At 37.0% G+C, this 18820-nt stretch overlaps 1 protein-coding gene across 1 annotated transcript; it reads right to left on the bottom strand.

The window, feature by feature from the left end:
* Nucleotides 1–405: 405 nt before the first annotated feature.
* LOC113240109 (piggyBac transposable element-derived protein 4-like) lies at nt 406–2481 on the bottom strand. The gene is made up of 2 exons (XM_026477330.1): nt 2345–2481; nt 406–2245 (listed from the first exon to the last, which is right to left on the bottom strand). The coding sequence occupies exon 2, from the start codon at nt 2236–2238 to the stop codon at nt 406–408; it is 1833 nt and encodes a 610-aa protein (XP_026333115.1). The 5' UTR covers nt 2239–2245; nt 2345–2481.
* Between the last annotated feature and the right edge of the window lie 16339 nt (nt 2482–18820).

Genomic DNA, 18820 nt, shown 5'->3' with positions numbered 1-18820 from the left:
GAAACAACTTAACTTAACCCTCAGCCACTTACCACTAGTTTTGCTTCCGTAACCACTTACCACACGTCTAGGAGACACCTCGCATTGAATGCCTCAATTATGATTAAAATTTGAAGATTGTGGATTAATTCAAATAAAACAGTAATTTACAATGTATAACAGTATTTATTACAAGAAAAAATACGAAATAAAATCAATCTTTTTGGAAACATAACAAAATTTCTAGTTAGACCTCTAAATTATAATAAAAAGTAACGACTTATTTGGAAATGAGATCAAAAATAATGGAACCTATAAATTATACATTTTCTTATAATTATCTAAAGTTTGCTATATTTTACACATAAAAAAAATATTTTGGTGCCACTATTGTCTTTTTTTTTTTCAAAATTGCAAGGTAGTTATTTAGCGATTCTCGCGGCAGTGAATGCACAGCTTATTTGAGCATTCGAGACATATTGAAACTTTACAATTGAAACACAGGTATTGTGTCTTGCGTTTTTTCTTTGGGTCACAAGTGGAACACACCTTACGTATTTCCAGCTTATCACAGCTACCACCTGCAACAGCTGGTGTGTCTGCTTCATGGATTTGCAGGATCCGACGGAGAGCAAATTTGAGGTCCCGTTGAATATGAATACTTTTTACTCTGCATTCCATGTAAGGTCTTGTGAGTTGTTCTGCCAGCATCTTGATAAAGTGGAATCTGGTTTCTTTCTTCTGTGCTTGGGCTGATAAGCTTACAACATAGGCATTCGAGGTCGACACGTCGAGTAACCTATAAAATATGGCCAAAGGCCATCGGCGTGTTCGACGGGCCGTAAAATAGTTTGAGCATCTCTGATCAAGCAAATCTACACCAAATTTAGTGCTATTATAAAATAATATAATCTCTGGCTTCTTTGTGCTGTCATCGACCTCTGGTGAATGGTGCATACTTGAGAGCATTATAACCGCTTTATTTGGTTTGGGAACAAACGATGCTAATGTGACATCTTTTGTAAATCCAAACAGACAAGATTCAGTGTGTCGATAACGAGAGGGCAAGAATTCTGATGGTATTTCTCGCTGATTTTTTCTCAGAGTGCCCACTAATGTCAGTTGTTTCTCTTTTAGTAAATCCGCAAGCTCTAGGGACGTGAACCAGTTATCTGTGGTTACGTTTCTGTTAGACCCTTCTATTGGAGAAATTAGTCTCATTACTGCCTGTGTAGGTTTCTTCAGTCGGTTATATTGTGAAGGCAAATTTAGGCCATCAGAGTCTTTACCTAAGTAGATATATGCATTGAGAAGGTAACCAGTCCTTGCATCTGTAATGCATAATATTTTTAGGCCGTATTTGGCTGGTTTCTTTGGCATGTACATCTTGAATCGGCACCGTCCTCGAAAGGCTAATAACATTTCATCCACACATGCGTAGCTACCAATCGAGTAAACAGCTTGGCACTGTTTGATGAAGCTGTCAAAAAGCTCTGAAATAGGTGCAGAGGCGTCAGTTTCTCGCCGTGCCGCTCTTGTAGTAGCATCATCAAAGCGTATAGTGTTTAGTAAAACTTCAAAACGACTTTTACTCATGATACACCTGTATATTTCTCTGCCGCTACCATCCGTCTTATACCATGATGTATAATGTTCCCTATTTTCTTTGAATATGGCAGTGTAGAAAAGTAATCCAATGAATGCTTTTAGTTCTATCAAATCTATATCTTGAACATTAGTTTGCTTATTGTATTTCGGTCTTATTTCGCGAATCTTTTGGTTGGTGTGTTGTACAATTTTATTCAAAATATCATCAGTAAAAAATTTACTCCAGATATCAAGTGGAGTAGAAGAAGCGTTTATAGCCGTTCTGTACTCTGGCTTTACACCTTCTTTTTCCAGTACAATATTGTGTTGTAATGTTCTGGAACGATAATGTGGAGGCTCAGAAGACCAACGAAATCGATTCTTGCCAAAAAAATTCTTCTTTCTGGGACGAGACCTCAACTCTAACAGTGGCACATCATCGTCTGATGAGGTTTGAACAGACGATACGGAAGGCGAATTTCTAGTTTGAAGATTAGTTAAAATTGGTTCTTCCTCACCTTCAATTTCAGAATCGGAGCCGCTGATTTCTTCTAGGACGTGGCCGTCACCAACATCATCTTCAACATCACTAAAAACTCCATTTACCAGGTCCTCTTCATCTGACGGAACTTCTTCTAACCACCTAGCAATAAGCTCGTCATTAGCAGCCATTATTCACCTAAAATGAATAAATAAAAGTTAAAATATTATTTAGAAAATAATAACGTAAGCACTTACCTCAGGTCACACAGACCCCTGCCGATGTTTGGATACTTACCTTGGCTAACCGCGGGCACCTGTGACGTCGCCGGTGGCTCACGCGGTACTGACGAGCGCGGGGGGAAGGTACATGAACGCGCGAGAATGAACGATGCGTTCGCGCCGAAATATTAACAAAAATAACTTCAACGGTGTCTGAGAGACCTGTGGTAAGTGGTTAAGGGTTAACTCAAACACTATCTAATAACCGCACTATTCCAATAAGTTGCTGTCACAACCCAAAAATTAGTAAGTAAACGTTGTTTTGTGTTGTAAACGAGAAAAACATGAGACCACGAGTTACCATACAACCAGACATTTTGAACGAATGTATGAATGAAAAAGTGTTGCCAACTAGGCTAAAGCAAATATCACTAAACAGAAGGACCAATACAGTCAAAAGACTCCTGAGTACTAAGGTAAAAATAATAAATTTTAAACGATTAAACCTAATTAAATACGCGCCAAAAAATAGCAAATTTTTGGTCGCTAGAAATAAAAAAAGCTTGTGATGTCAAAATGTCACATAAAGGGACAAAGTCACTTAGTTGGCAGCTCTGCACAGAGATCCGCGGCGGCGGCGTACGCGTCGGATATCGTTGATTATTAAATATCTAAATGTTAATTTTAAAAAGACAATTACGATAAAGAAATAGGTTTCGCAATAATCGTCTTGTCTAGTATAAGTACCATGAGCAATTCAAAAGTAAAAGTAAGTTAAATGAAGATCGTTTTGTGAATTGTAATATATAATCAAATTTAGCAATGTGATAATCGATACTCAAAAATAAGAATACGAACCGTGGAAGCGGTCTGCAGACCTCCAAGAACCAATTTATTTATTTTTACGTTACATTTATTCAAATTTCAACTACTCAGCTCAAGTTAACACAAAATAAATTCTTTTAGTGTAAATTAAAAGTATTTCGAAATGAATTGAAAAATAGACTAGCACAAAAGGAAAACGATCTCCCAATTATGCTACCAAAAACAGATACCATGTATCAAGTTTGCATCTCTAAGCGGTGATAAGTGACGTGATTGGCTACCTTAATTTACTATTTTACGTTAGGGCCGGATTAAGGGTTACGAGACTATTGTAATTTGAGTACTTGACACATGTTGTAGAACGTGTTTACTTAATTTAGTTATGTTTATTTAAGTTAGTCTTATCTTATGACGCATACAATATGACTTGAATTCCTGCCAGCGTCATTTAGAAAATTTTACTTTTCTTAAGTTGTTGTAGGTAGTTTATGACAACGCATAGTTCAGAAACAACATGTCTCCCAAAGATTCTATGAGAGGTGCATTTTAATTATTGGGTCGTCAAACACGGAATTTAGGCGTGTTAATTACTCTCAAAGTAATACAATAAAATACCGGTATAATTAATCATCATTCAGATGATGATAGATCAAAGAAAGCGACTGATGGGGTGCTGATTAACGACGGAGGTCAACGACCTATTAAATTACAAAGATTCTGTCCTGAGTGCCTCCCGGTAGTTGCCCCAAACAGCTGTGTTTTATGATGTAGGGTTGACAACACAGGCTTTTCAAGCAAATCTTTGTCATTGAATAACTCGGAAACTATTACACTAAGTGCAAAAAGACTTTCAGTACAATTAAGTACATATTTAAGACTCTTCACAGTTTTCGGCTTTGTCGGCCGTTTTGATCTACTCTGTATATGTAAATGACATAATACGTTTATGAAACACGTTATTAACAATGTCAGAATGACAATGTTAATTATTATATTATGGTAATTTTACTATATTAATATTTCAGGGCTTCTTTAAATCAACAAATACTTGAAAAATCATTGTTTTAAATGCGTGTTGCGTCCGCGTCTTCGATTTAATCTATCCCTTTAGTGACGAAGGAGGTTTCCCATCACTAAATAGCGATTGTGACATCATCGGAAGCACAAAAACGTGTCAGGCTTGGTTTTCATACAGATCGCGGTACTTGCGTTATATATGGCTGTGACCATAACACAATGGAGAACAGCTACGGGTTTGCCTTCGAATGTTTAAATAAGAACCTGTCTTTGTTATTTATTTTTGAGTTCAGGTTTAAACTGAGTTAAAATATTATTTACTGGACAATATATTGCAGGCATATAAATAATAATTAGTTTTGTAAATTGAAAGTAAGAGGAAAATAACGCCTCCACAATTTTTCCAAGTAAAGTAGGATTTATCGCTTCGTCAAGAGTATTAAATCCACGTTGTATATAAGAATTTCTCTACATCATAAGATATTTACCGTTTTTCTAAAGGTTCGAATATGAAACGCAATTCTGGGTATTCCTTAAATAACAAATCCTTCAAGTCACTAAGCTTATATTTCAAACCTATCCAACTACGCCATTAATTAATATAATTAAATGATACAAGTGATCCGGTGGGCCTCGAGTTCTAAAGGCGTTCCCCGCGGTCAAAAAAAAGGAGATTATACTTTCGGCTGTATGTATGTATGTTATATGTATGTTTTTAGATATCTCCGTCAATTGTGGACCGATTTTGAAAAGAATTTTTTCGTTTGAAAGAATGCACTCTCGTGGTGGTCCCATTGTCACCAAGTCAAAATCTGACAAGGGGATATCCTATCCTCCTCAAATTTTATAGGCACTTATATGTATCAATTGTGCACCGATTTTGAAAATTATTTTTTGTTTGAAAGGGTATATTCTCGAGGTGGTGCCTGATGTTCCGGGTTCGTTTCGGCTTTCACTAATTACCAATTATATTCCGCAAATAAAAGTCGACTTTTCACTTGACACAATACATGTAATCAACAAATCACCGTCGCCATGACAACGAGAAAAAAGTATGAATGTACAAAGGAGTCCGTAACAGTTCCATTGTCACCAAGAAGCAGAATCTGATGAGTGAATCCGAAAAGTGGAAATCGAAAAAAGCCGTTAAGTAAACTTTTGAGGTGCGTTTTTTTTTTTTTAAATTATAATAATCAACGGGTTTAAGTAAACTATTTGTAGCACAGAAAACATGCGTACGGGCAACCTGTGTTGTGGGACCTAGAGAATTGTGTAGACCTTTATTTAAATCTCATAAAATCCTACCGCTACCCTGTATGTACATCTTTGAAGTATCTTATTTTGTAATTAATAATAAGAAACTTTTTAACAAAACACAAAACATTCACAGTATAAGAGCCCAGAGTTATTAGTTTATAATAGTTGTACCAAATGAAATTACTACCAGAAACAATACGAGGCCATGTGTGTGAGGATATAAAAGTGATAAATAATAATCTTCTATTTAAACGTAAGCTGACGTCATGGCTAAGAGATAAAATTTATATTCTATTAGGGTCTTGTAAAGATAAAGAATGTGTGGACACATAAATCTCAATAAATTTGAACACAACTTATTTGATAAAAAATATATATATATATTATTATATTCTTGACGTCTTAATGACATGACTATAGCTCACTATGTATATGTTAATCTAAATAATTAAAAGGAATTGCTTTAGAATTGTTTGATTGCCACAATGTACATATCTATATATTGCATGCCAATATCGGTAAAATATGAGGATTGTTTTACTATGTACACTTGTACTTGTGTGTACATTTTCTAAACCATATTTTAAGCAAATAAATATCATTCATTCATTCATTGAATCAACCAATTATAGAATTACAAAGAAATGCCGCGCACCGGCCTTGACCATTTTTCGCTATGCATTGCATATGTCGATATCCATGCACCGCTACAGACGCGACTGCGTAGTACGGACGAGCCTCGTTTTTGGTGCGCTTGTGTGTGCTTGTGTGAAGTGTACTGATCACTTCAGACCGTGTGAAGCCGTATTAAGACGCAGAGGAGCTACAATTATAAGAGTATGATCTCACAGTCCATACCGTGAAAAATACGAACTGCCAGTAAGATATTGAACATACATACATTTCAGGCAGAACTTCATTTGTTTTTATGATGACAAATTGTACCTGAAACAAAAAAAAAAACAGTAATAATCAGTAAGTATTAATAAGTAGTAGTACATGTAATAAATATCTTTACGAATGATGACGTGATATCTTCTAATGTACACAGCTGAACATACTGCGAGGTCTCTATTATAATACCACTCTCGAAACGAAAAAAGGCACATCTCACACATTTTTCAAAATTGACTTATATATTCTGTATAAAGAAAAAAATGCTATTTTCGAATGTTTTTGTAAAAATATATCTGTATATTATTGGGATATACAATAAGCCCAAAAGGTACAACAGACATTTCAATAATCAGAAAAAAAATTATGACACCAAATGACGAAGTTTTATATCACAAAGATTTGAGACGTATGTTGACAAGTCCCATGTTCCTGTAATTTTACCAGCACCCTTATCTTTCAAAATCGTAATGCAGTAATGCTCATATTATTGCTTGGCGCCAGAGATAAGTAACGTGGCAGTATTTCCCTGGACCAACTGTTTCACTAAGAACTCTACTGTTCTTCTTCTTTTAAATGTTATGGCTCCATCGAAATAATCAATGATTTTGCCAATGTCAAGTAAAAATAACTATGTACGGTTACTGTTACTCTTTCTCTCATAAAAGTCATACTTGACGTTTGTTGAGTCAAATTAAAAAATGGGTTACTAACCTTACCTACTTTGATATTTTGGTTAACAAAAGTTTTGAACACTATAGATAATATTTCTTTTATCCGGATAATTATTGACACTATTTGAATTTTGAATTTTTTGAATTTTACTTAGTAATGCACAAAACTGTACCCTTATCATAAATACGTCAAATTTTAAATTTAAAAGTTATATTTAGTTAGTTAAGCCCTTTATTATGTAGTAAAAAAATGTTTTATCATTTTTTATATAAAAAGGGCTTATTGAAATACAACAAAACTTCTGGGCAAAATATATATAATGTATATTTCTAACTGCCTCCGTGGCGGAACGGTTACCATACTGGACTGCCACGCAGAGGTCCCCGGGTTCGATTCCCGGGCCGGGAGAAATATTTGTATGGCCTACATTTATTTCTCTCGTGAGTTTGTGTGTAATTTGTGGTTGTCTATGTGTGTGTCCATGGCACCCGCGACACAGGGTTTCCCTAGTGCGGGGCTAGATTGAGTGTGTGCGGTATTATTATTATCATTATTTAACATAAATAAACTATTTAATTTCAGAAATATAAATTGACTACAAAGATCGAACTCTTAGTTACAAACTTAGTTGGCGTAGCGTCTGACACGGTTTATTAGAAGTATTAGTTTGGAGGAATTGAAATGTTTTAGAGATTCGATCTTTGTATTAAAAATTATAACAAACTAGTGGAAGAATTTCACAAAAAGTAATTTAATAATCAATACAATACAAATTTAATTAGTTTTTATAAGTAAAAACCTACTAAATGTTTAACCGCTCACGCGATACATGCAGCCGTAGACGCATACCACACCTAGAGGTGCCGGTGATGATTTTATACCGATTTATCGGTTATCGAAGTTATAACAGGTAAAAGAACTAATATTAATTGCTATTTCGGTAACCACTCTAGCAAGCCATAAAGTTTTTAATGCCTGGGTCTGTCATTTAAAAATATAAACAACTTCAAAAATACGTCACGACAATCGTGTGTGTTATTATTTGGGCTGGTGATTTCGGTGTTTATTTATTGAAAACATACCGTAAGTAGCGTTTTTTAAGTTTACCCTGAATATAAATGTTTATAAACTATACTTTAAGGAGTAATTTCATGGTAAACGTTAGAACCACTCAAACGGAATATTATCATATTTATCCAAGTACACCAAAAATTTCATTAGTGCTTTTTAAGTGCAGGATTTGCGGTGTATTACTGCATTTTATTTGAGATGTTTTTGTTTGTAGTGCGGAGGGCATTTATTTAGCAATGCAGAATAATAATTTTTATTTATAAAAACTTATATTTAAACTGAATCCGTTTCTATTTTGCGAAACCAAATAGCCGCCATTTTGCGGTAGGAGGAGCGCATCGCGTCAGCGGTTAAAATCACTAACTCCGAATTTCGAAGTCGCTGCATGTGCACTTCTTTCTTCCAAAGGCTATTTAGTGCAATAGAGCTCCTTGTCAAAGAGTTCGTTCAGGGCAGCACTGCCACCTTACCTATTTCTGTGATGTGAGCATTACTGGTTTTAAAGGGTGGGGGTGCTAGTGAAATTACAGACACATGGGACTTGTCAACTTATGTCTCTGAGTGACGGGCGCTGTAGCAGTGCCTCTCGAAGATCTGAATCTTTACGATTTAAAACTCTTAGAGTGGTTATGCACGGTGATTTTCGACGACTATCGATGCAAACGCGCGTTTGTAATCGATGGTCGTCGAACATCGACGCTTCATAATGATATAATTTATAACCCTTTAGTATAAAATTTATCTTAATCACAACATGACCTTAAAAACGTTGTTCCAGGCTTTCAGCGCTCTATTGATGTTCTCGTTTTTCAGTTATTGTTACATAATGGAAGCGTCGAGAGTAGGTCTTCCTCCTTACATCGTTCTGTTGTATCTTATTTTAACGAAATTGAAAGTGTATATTGCAGAAAAGGAAGTGTGGGCTGATTCTCTTGAGATAAAGAAAATGGCACAACGAGAAATTCCAGAAAAAAGATACGGTGGATATATTGTATTCATTATTTTTATTTTCACACACAATTATCACATTCCAAAGTGGAAATAGTTTTCTTTTACTGTTTTTTACCCTTAGCCCGTTCGCGCACCGCCACACATGAATTATTTTTATTTTTACATTTCCCATATAATTTTTATTGACTATCTTTAACTTTCACATTCAAACCAATACCCGCTTCTTTGGTGATACTTTAATTTCGTTAGTAAGGCATAGCACCGAATCTATCTCTCTCCCTTATTTCACTGTGCCAAAATGCCATTGAGTGAAGGGAATAGAAGATAAGAAGTCGCCACTAGAGTGCCCTGGCTTCGTATTTGCTGGCTCGCGGTACGGCAGGAGAACCTCGCCGCGACCACTTCGAGAAAAAAAAAATAAAAAGAAGATCGAGACGCTACGCTGTTCTTGCGGATGACAGACATTTTTTTCATTGAAAAACCGCATTATTTTAAGTGATTTGTTTGCGTGTGAATATTCCCCTGACGACGTACACCTCCATCGTATATGTACTAACGCGGAGTTCAAGGTACGGCATAGTTTTTTTGCATAATATGTCTTTCTATTTTTTATTCTTTATTTTCTCGATGCTATAGCCGTAAATCCGATATTCCTTACCTTCTTCTAGAACCGCGCCTTACAGTCCACACCACCATCAAATTTAATAGGTTGCAAAACCTCCCAGCCGCTCCATTTTCCATTGGTCCTTCGAGCCGGATCCATTAGCTTCCGTTTGTACCGTAATTGGTACCACCCGCCAACTTGTTTCATCTTTAAAATAACTTCTATTTATTTAATGTCGGATTTCATTCTCACAGTTAATTAATCTATGGAATTACATAATTCATATGCGTTTATTGCATAGATACACAATTCCCGCTAGTAATCTCGTTACCACCGAGATTATTCAAATCTAGAAAATTCGGAACTCGAAAAACGTCGCTTGTGCACTAAGTCCGATTCAAATCCGAGAAATTACGAATATTGCTAGAGATAAAATTATCCCTGTGATGTTTCGGACTATCATTCGGATTCGGTACTGGGGAGTTACTCTCCATCTCCGTCCGAAATCCGTCCGAAACAATTACTGTCAAATAAGTAATATTCGACAAAATTAAAAGACAAGTATCAAGTATGAAGCTTCATTCGCATCACGCGTCTTTTCATTTGGTCAAGTATTGCTTTTTTGGCAGTAATTGTTTCGAACGGATGTCGGACGGAGATCGCATGTAGACGAATAGGACGTAGTCCGTAAACGTTATTAGAATATGACAAAAAATACCTCCAATTGTTCGAATTCAGACGGATCGAAGAAGATCTTATTTGTATTAATAAAAAAAAATACGGGCACATGGGACTCAAGAGTGACGGGCACAATGGCAGTGCTCCTCAGATCTTTGCGATTTAAAGCTCTGAGTGGCACAACACTGTTATGGACAGGCATGTCGCTTACCACCAGGCGCACTTGTTCGTCTCGTTACTTGATATAAAATAAGTCTATTTAAAAAAAACAATTATAAGCAATGTATTGAAATGTATTTCATAATTATAACAAACTAGTAGAGTAATTTTATAAAAAAAATAATAATAATACATGTTCATAAAAAGCGAAAGCTTGTGGTAACTGGAAAGTTACCAGCTGAATGAGAAGGTTCATAAAATTCCTCACAGATATCGCTATGGTATCGAAAGTCGAAAACTCAATGCAAAGGTCTTTAACATACACGTAGAAGAAATTCCACGTCTTAAACTCGACCAGTAGCTTAGTCGGTAAAAGCAATGGGGACGGAATCCCGTGGTCGCAGGCTCGACTCCTGTCGAGTCTAAGGGTTTTTCTTTGTATTCGATCTTTGTGTTTAATAATTAATCGAAGTTCAAATCAATAATAAATATAAGATTTTTTTTCGATTTAGATCCGAAAAAATAGTTTTATTTTAATTTCTCTCATTTTCAATGTATCGCTGTCGGAAAAACTTTAGACACGATAAGTAGACTTAGTAAATTTCACACAGACATTGAGGTCAATTGAAAACGAGAATAGAATACAGCGTACGAGAATTGGTCCCCTCATAAATTCCAATGCGCCTTCTTACTCTAAGAGATTACAAAGATGTAGGTAGGTAACCGAATAAAGAGGTACCATTTGTTCTAGTGGATTAGAAAGTAAGTGAAAAGCCTCAATAACGGTAATAACTGTCAATTTTCCCTTAACTATCAAAAGTGATGTTAGCTTAGTGGGATAACAGTTGTTTTTCAATGGAGAGGTTGACGGTTCGACTCCTTGTGGCGGTGGCATATATCTAGGACATTAAAATTAAATAGATAGATATATATACACTTTATTGTACATACAAGAGCAAATACATTACATAAACTACTTAATACTAGTGTGGGCAAAGGCTGCCTTATCGCTGATATCTTACAGATAATCTTTGAGACAGAGGAAAACTTTTCAGAGCGGGAGACGTAGAGTACCAATGGCAAAATTTGAAATGTATAGTGTAAATAAAAACGTACATTATATTTTATAAAATAAGAAATAACAATGTAGTATATCTACAGATGTATTTATACATAAAACCATACATGAATAAACTTATACTGACTAATAAATATAAACATGTTGCAGACTAAAAAGTACTATCTGACACGGTCCTGTGGCAGATAATATTTTATGCAATCATTACATAATGAGGGTTCATAAAGTCGACCACCGTGTAAAGCCGAGTGGCATAAGTAATATATACGATATTTTAAGACCTAATTATGTAATGATTGCATACAATTATATTTCTACGAGTAAATTAAAGTAATGAAACACAACGAATATTGAATAATTATTTTGTTAACAATCCACGACAAAAAACTCAAACGAAAGCCGAAGAGATAGAATAGAAGTGCCCGTGATTGGTCAATTACTACTTATATTTTCACCAATCAGCAGTAGAGCCTTTGAGTAGCGGTTACCTTTCAATAGTCCAAAATAACATTTTCCAGAAATAACGTTTGGTCGAAATTGCGTAACCTCTAAAGAGAGGAAAATGTTTTTATTCTAAACCCAACCTGACCGAACCTAATCGTGTCTTTGCGATAAACATTCAACATATTCTGAATGAACAACTGTTTAATTATAATTCGGTTTTCGGTGTAATGAAAATTCGAACAAACGTTCTTTCGGACAAAAACATTTTCGACTTTGTGATATGTGACATTTAAAGATGATATTGAATAAAATAATATAAATTTTAATAATTTCACAAATACGTGTTCCTGAACAGAAGAACAGTGGGGCGTTTGTTTTAATTACCAAAAATACGACGTTTTTTTTAAACTCAGTGTAGTTCTGTTCATAATTAGTTTCATTTTAGTAGCGAGTACCATAGACAATAGACTAAAAAGAGCGCTTTTGTAATATGGCTAATGAAATTATAATTCACAGAGCAAAGTACAGGAGTACGAAAAGTTATTTACGCAATTTAGTCTTAAAAATAGGAAGCGACTTAAAATGTCTTATTTCAGACGGGAGTTCGTTTTCAAGAGCTCCACTTCTTACGTTCATGACACACCATTTTCGTGTCATACAGGATCAGCTGCACCCACAGAACAATAAATACAGTAGAAGTGCTTAGTTGCGTGACACGTGTACAGACAGTTCCGGAGGGTTCCGCAAACTTGAGCCCAGTTCGCCATCTTTGTATGTTATGGTCGTGTCAATTATCCCGCTCAAAACCTCGAAAATCGTAGAAAAGTGCCTTATTTCGAGACTTCTTTGGAGTGCAAAAATGATAGTTGAGCTTGTAATATTAACTATGGTGGTATTATTAAGTCTTATTTTATTCAATTTTAATGAATTTTAATTTTTCTGTGTAATCATTTTTTGTTACAAGAAACGAAATTAAACCTTATGCCGTTGCAAGACGATCGCTTCTTTTTTTGGAAAACTAATTAAACATTTCGAATTCGTCGTTATTCAGCTATTAGCCGCTAGATGGCAACACATTGATTGAGATTTTGCAACGATATGTCCGCATGTATTTAAAAATAATAACAGTCCATATTTTTTTTATTAGAAACTACGACCACTTATTATCAAGATTTTATAATGTTTCAAGTTACGAATGTGTGAGTTTTGGCGATAGCGGTTCTAACAGTAATCGAAGCTTACGGCACTTCCATTGTTTTTTCTTCCATAGTCGCACCAATCTTTTAATTACACGCCCATTCATTTATGAAACTTTCGTCTTCGTTACAATGAGTTCAAAATTAACATCTTTGTCTTCTGTTTGAAGAGTCACAACAGACTGTATTTAATTTGGCTTCCCGTTTATCCACTCAACTGTACATGGAGATAAAATTGCTATTGGGTATTGTGTAAACAAGCTTGGCAGCAATCCTACTTCATATCTAATTAATAACTTAAAACATTACTTGCTTGTGGTTTTACATTTGGTACAGGGTTCCGAGACCCATAATTACGGCATCTGGCTATTCCTGGTTACTTCATAAAAAGAGGCATTGCGGGACCATGCCCCCAATGCATTGACTTACAAATAAATGGACGACGGGTCTAATACAAAAACCACGAAAAAAATGTCCCAAGTCGACCTATTCGAAATTTAAATTGTAATGTCATCGCAGTATCGCGCTGTCAGTCGAACAAATGAAGACTAAAGCGGAGTTTGGCGCTCTGTATACGATTTTAACGCCTTACCTGTGTGGACACTTTTAGCGCGGACCCGACGTCCATATAATTGTAAGTCAATGCCCCAATGGGATAAATCACCGTAGAAGATGTAAGAAACTGGAACACCTTGCGAGCCGACGTGTCGAACAGAAAAGACAAGCTTCCGCCGAATTCCTCCTGAGAGATGTTACCCGCGAACAACGCCACAGACAATCTATCGATTCATCTAGATGAAGCTCCCAAGTCTTATCACCTAAACCCGCTAGAATACATGGCGATTCCAGGTTTACGTATATTACTTTACAGGAAGTACTTGGCAACCTAAATGGCGGCGTTCGACATGGAAATATTAAAGAAAAGCTATAATTTTACATGAGGCTCGACTACTGAAGTAAAATCGATACGATAATTGGTACGCAGCACCAATATTCTGTGTTACTATACAAGAAAAATTAGCCAGGGTTTTCAAAAATATGTCAAACTAAAGGGTACCCATTCACGATATTGATTTTATAGAAAAATCGTTCAGCAACAGGTAATATATATGTGAATGGATTAAATAATAGATTACACCAACACTTAAGAGCTTCAATTAATTTACTAAATATTTTTAAAGTTTAATGTCAAAGTGACATGTTGTACAAGAATGTTGAAATTACCAAGGAGAGAAGATAAATTTTGTTTTTGTTTTGGTATTTAAGAGATCTTCCAAAAAAATTGTGTTACACATTCATTTGCCATGATGACCATGATTATTAATATCAGACGATGAAATCAGCGTGCGTCCACATTTTCTAGAAAACAAGGATTAAATAAAAAAAACATGATTATCACTAATTACAGGTTTCTTACTTGTTTTTCACATCATCATCATCAGCTTATAAGCATCCACTGCTGGACTTAAGCCTCACCTTGAGCCAACTCTCCCGGTCAGGTCATCTAACGTGGTTTCCACTCCAGAACAAGTCTGTTCCTTGGCAATCAACCCTCCTGCAGATATCCCCGGCCCACTGCCACTCAAGCTTACTGGTTTTGAGAGCTATGTCGGTCACTTTAGTTCTCTGACGTATGACCTCGTTAGGGATTCGGTCCATCAGAGAAATCCCAAGCGTAACTCGCTCCATCGCACGCAGAGCGACCTTGAATTTGTGGATGAGGCCTATTGTTAATCTCCACGTCTCGGCTGCGTAGGACATAACTGATAGAACGCACTAATTAAATGCCTCAGTTTTTAGGCTTTGTGGGACTGACGACCTGAAGATGTGGCTAAGCTTCCCAAATTCCGACAAGCCTAAACGAATTCTCCAGTCTTTGATTTCTTTTTATTTTTCCAATATTTCGAAACGGTTACACACTCCATGGTCACGGGTTGTCTGGCCAGCGACAGATGACAGCTTCAAGAACAGATATATTTGTCTACCCTCTTTCGCTGGCGACGACTAATATTTTTCGCGTTTGTCCACAATATCATTTAGTGGGATATATGTCAGCAAACAGAGATGGTACAGTCAAGGGACTTTTTTAGCAACTTGTTGCAAGTAGCACTGAGTTGAATTTCAATCTTGAACCGTTCATGGACAGTAACAGCGTTTGTCGTAAAATCAAATATTAGAATAAGATAGTACGGGGAGGTACCCCAAAACCGACTACGGGTTTTACAGTGTCATTTTCAAGTGTTTTCTATGTAGTTGCCGCCTACTGCTTTTCCACAGAGGAGTATCAATAACGTACTGACGAAATTCAATGATTTAGATGACTTTTACTAGACAATAAGTTGAAATATATAGGTAAGGTATAGTAAAAGTAAGTAGGTATAATACCAGACAGCAAAACTAGGATAGGTGCCCTAGATGCTGGCAGCGTTCCCCCTTTGTATGCGTTGAGCAAAGCAGCTTGGGTTTCCCAGACAGTCTTAATTTCTTGGATAAAATTTTGTAACGTTGATTTACAAATACATTCGACATTTTATATTGAATTTTATCGATAAGCATTACGCCGAGAAACTACTGACATTTTTGTGTGCGGTATTATTTAAGGACAGTCCGAACGTGAGACGAACAAATCGCGTGTCTATAACGCACACACACTCAACATAGCCCCGCACTAGGGAAACCCTGTGTCGCGGGTGCCATGGACATACACATAGACAACCACAAATTACACCCAAACTCACGAGAGAAATAATTGTAGGCCATACAAATATTTCTCCCGGCCCGGGAATGGAACCTGGGACCTCTGCGTGGCAGTCCGGCATGGTAACCGTTCGGCCACGGAGGCAGTTAAAGTCTGGTGGTAAACTACACCCCTGTCCATGACAGTTGCTATTCCATCCAGAGTTTTTAATTGAAAGGCTCTGAGGGGCACTGGCACAGAGCCTGTCACTCCAACACATAAGCTGACAAGTCACATGTGCCTGTAATTTCACCAGCACGCTTACTCTTCAAAACCGGAAAGCAGTAATGCTGACATTCATTACTGCTTCGCGACCGGAATAAATATATAAATACTTTATTGCTCACAAACAAGGAAAAAACAGTACAAAAACAACTTAGAACTACTGTTGGCAAAGGCGGCCTTATCGCTTAGAGCGATCTCTTCCAGACAACCTTTGAGGCAGAGGAAAGGTGATTACGAGAGCGGGAGATGCAGAGTGCCACGAGCTGGACGAACTCTTTCACAAGGAGATCTACTGCCACTTAAATTAACTTCACTGTGCACCTTCTAACAGTAAGTTTCTTTATATTACCAAGTGACGGGAGGAACAAGTCGTACGCCTGGTGGTAAGGTAATTCTAGTGCCTGGAAAAATTTTCGTCAAACTGCCTTTTTGGGGGACAACAAATAAAACTATAGTTACATAGTTGTTTGAAAAAAGATTTTTTTTCAGAAAAGCTTTTTTCAGACAACTATGTCAGAAAAAAGCTTCTGAATGTCACTAAGTTTGATCGAAACGCAGCGAGCGAAACTTTCTTGGCATCCGTTCAAATTGCACAATCTACGAACACATTATTCGGATTTCACGCATATTGGTTGCAAAATGCAACCAATATGCGTGAAATTTGAAACTAGCCAATGAATATAATACTTTTAAAAAAGGCTGAAACTTTACTAGTGCCCTCGTCGTAAAGATTGGAATACGACCTAATTGGACTTCTTACAATCAAGTTTTTATGACACCAAGTGACGGGACGATCAAGTCGTGCGCCTGGCGGTAAGCGACACGCCTATCCATAACAGTTGCAGTGCCACTCAGAGCTTTAAATCGCAAAGATCTTAGGGACATTGCCATTGCGCCTGCCCTGAGACATAAGTTTTACAAGTCCCATGTGCCTGTAATTTCACCAGCACACTTACCCTTCCAAGCCGGAAAGCAACAATGCTCACATTATTGTTTGGCAGCAGAAGTACGTAAAGTGACAGTACCTGAGACGAACTCCTTCACAAGAGCACAACTGCTTCTAAATTTTGTTCTTTTTCGGTTCTGTTTTAACTACGTCATTACATAAGGAACCTCTTCAAAATAAGTCGCCATTTTGCTCTTACGGCAGCCTTACAGTACTCCTCACAACTGAAGGCCCTTTTCTCTCATGATCTGCGCAATTATTTGTGTCAAATCACGTTTTCCGAACGCACCGATATCGGATAGAAGCCTTTTGTGCTACCTATCCCCCGTCCGCTACGTAGCTAATACGATGATCGTTGCTTCGTATTTCAGATTTCGTGGTTCCAGGTTCATCCATCTTTTTGTTATCGATGCGGTCGGGCGTATCACTAAGCGCTGTTTCTATAGATAATGTCATGTCTAGGATCCATGCCTAAAGAAATTGAGCATGCGAACTCGATCTCTATAATATGCTCAAATCCGAGTGCCTAGAGTATGGAAGACATTGTGCTTTGCTCAGATTATAACTCAAATGCCTTTCTCCATTACGACATGATATTTTACAAGGCTGTACAGTAATATAGTAGCAGAAGTAGAAGTACTGCGACTTTACCTATTTCTGCTGTCAAGCACTGATGTGAGCAAGCAGTGTCTTGTATTTATTTATTGAGATTTTTTGTGAAATAACTCCACTAGTTATGTTATGATTATGATTAGAAAAATCGAACACACAGAAATATTTTCGTCGACCCGGTGGGACTTGAACCCACGTCCATGCTGCATCGTAGCAATGCTTTAACCGTCTAACCACGGGTCCAGTTACCGAGTCGGCGAAATTCTTTTATGTGTTTTTGTTCACAAGCAAGATGCCTGAAACAAGTGGCTCAGATGGTTAGAGCACACACACACACTCAACATAACGCGCACACTCAACATAGCCCCGCACTAGGGAAATCCTGTGTCGCGGGTGCCATGGACACACACATAGACAAGCACAAATTACACCGAAACTCACGAGAGAAATAAATCGAGACCATACAAATATTTCTCCCGGCCCGGGAATCGAGGCTGCGACCTCTGCGTTCGGCCACGGAGGCAATTTAGTTAGTTAGGCACGGAGCAATGCTACGGTGCAGCATGGACGTGGAATCAAGTCCCATATGGTCGACGAAAATGTTTCTGTGTGTTCGATCTTTCTATTCATAATCATAGCGAAGCAGTGACTTGTCAACTTTATGTCAGTGTGACTGGCGCAGTACAGAGTGGCACTGTGTTATGGTAGGCGTGTCGCTTGCCAACAGGCCTACGACTTGTTTGTCCCATCCTTTGATATCATAAAAAAGCATACAGACAAAATTATCACAAGATTACCGATCTTTTTTGACCAAAATAGAATTGTATTACTAGCAAAACTTCAAATCCAAAGTTGCACAACTGGATGTCTAATAGACTGTATCTAGAATGTATGTACATTGAGATAAAATTGTCACAGACGGCCTGGCCTTCACTGGAGACCTTTGCCGTTATAAAAATAGACTACCCTCGTTCCGAACACAGAAGGGTTGCTATCACTTGTCAATTTAGTCTACTGTTTTTATTACACGCAAGTTTATTCATTCAGAATTTTTTTTTATAATAATACTTGTTTAAAATTATATGGGTAAGAAAGGTGTGAGTTTGGAAATGACGGCTGATAGGGGAGAGCGGAAGAAAAATAAATATTGTGCCGACCCCATCTAGCGCGAGGAAAGGACGGG

Source organism: Hyposmocoma kahamanoa, unplaced genomic scaffold, assembly GCF_003589595.1.
Source record: "Hyposmocoma kahamanoa isolate Upper Pololo Valley unplaced genomic scaffold, ASM358959v1 120, whole genome shotgun sequence".
Lineage (NCBI taxonomy): Eukaryota > Metazoa > Arthropoda > Insecta > Lepidoptera > Cosmopterigidae > Hyposmocoma > Hyposmocoma kahamanoa.
The sequence above is the reverse complement of the archived record's forward strand: the minus strand, read 5'-3'. Positions and strand labels throughout refer to the sequence as shown.

Excerpts from the sequence above, each read along its gene's own strand:
- LOC113240109 (XM_026477330.1), bottom strand. The coding sequence starts at position 2,238 with ATGGCTGCTAATGACGAGCTTATTGCTAGGTGGTTAGAAGAAGTTCCG.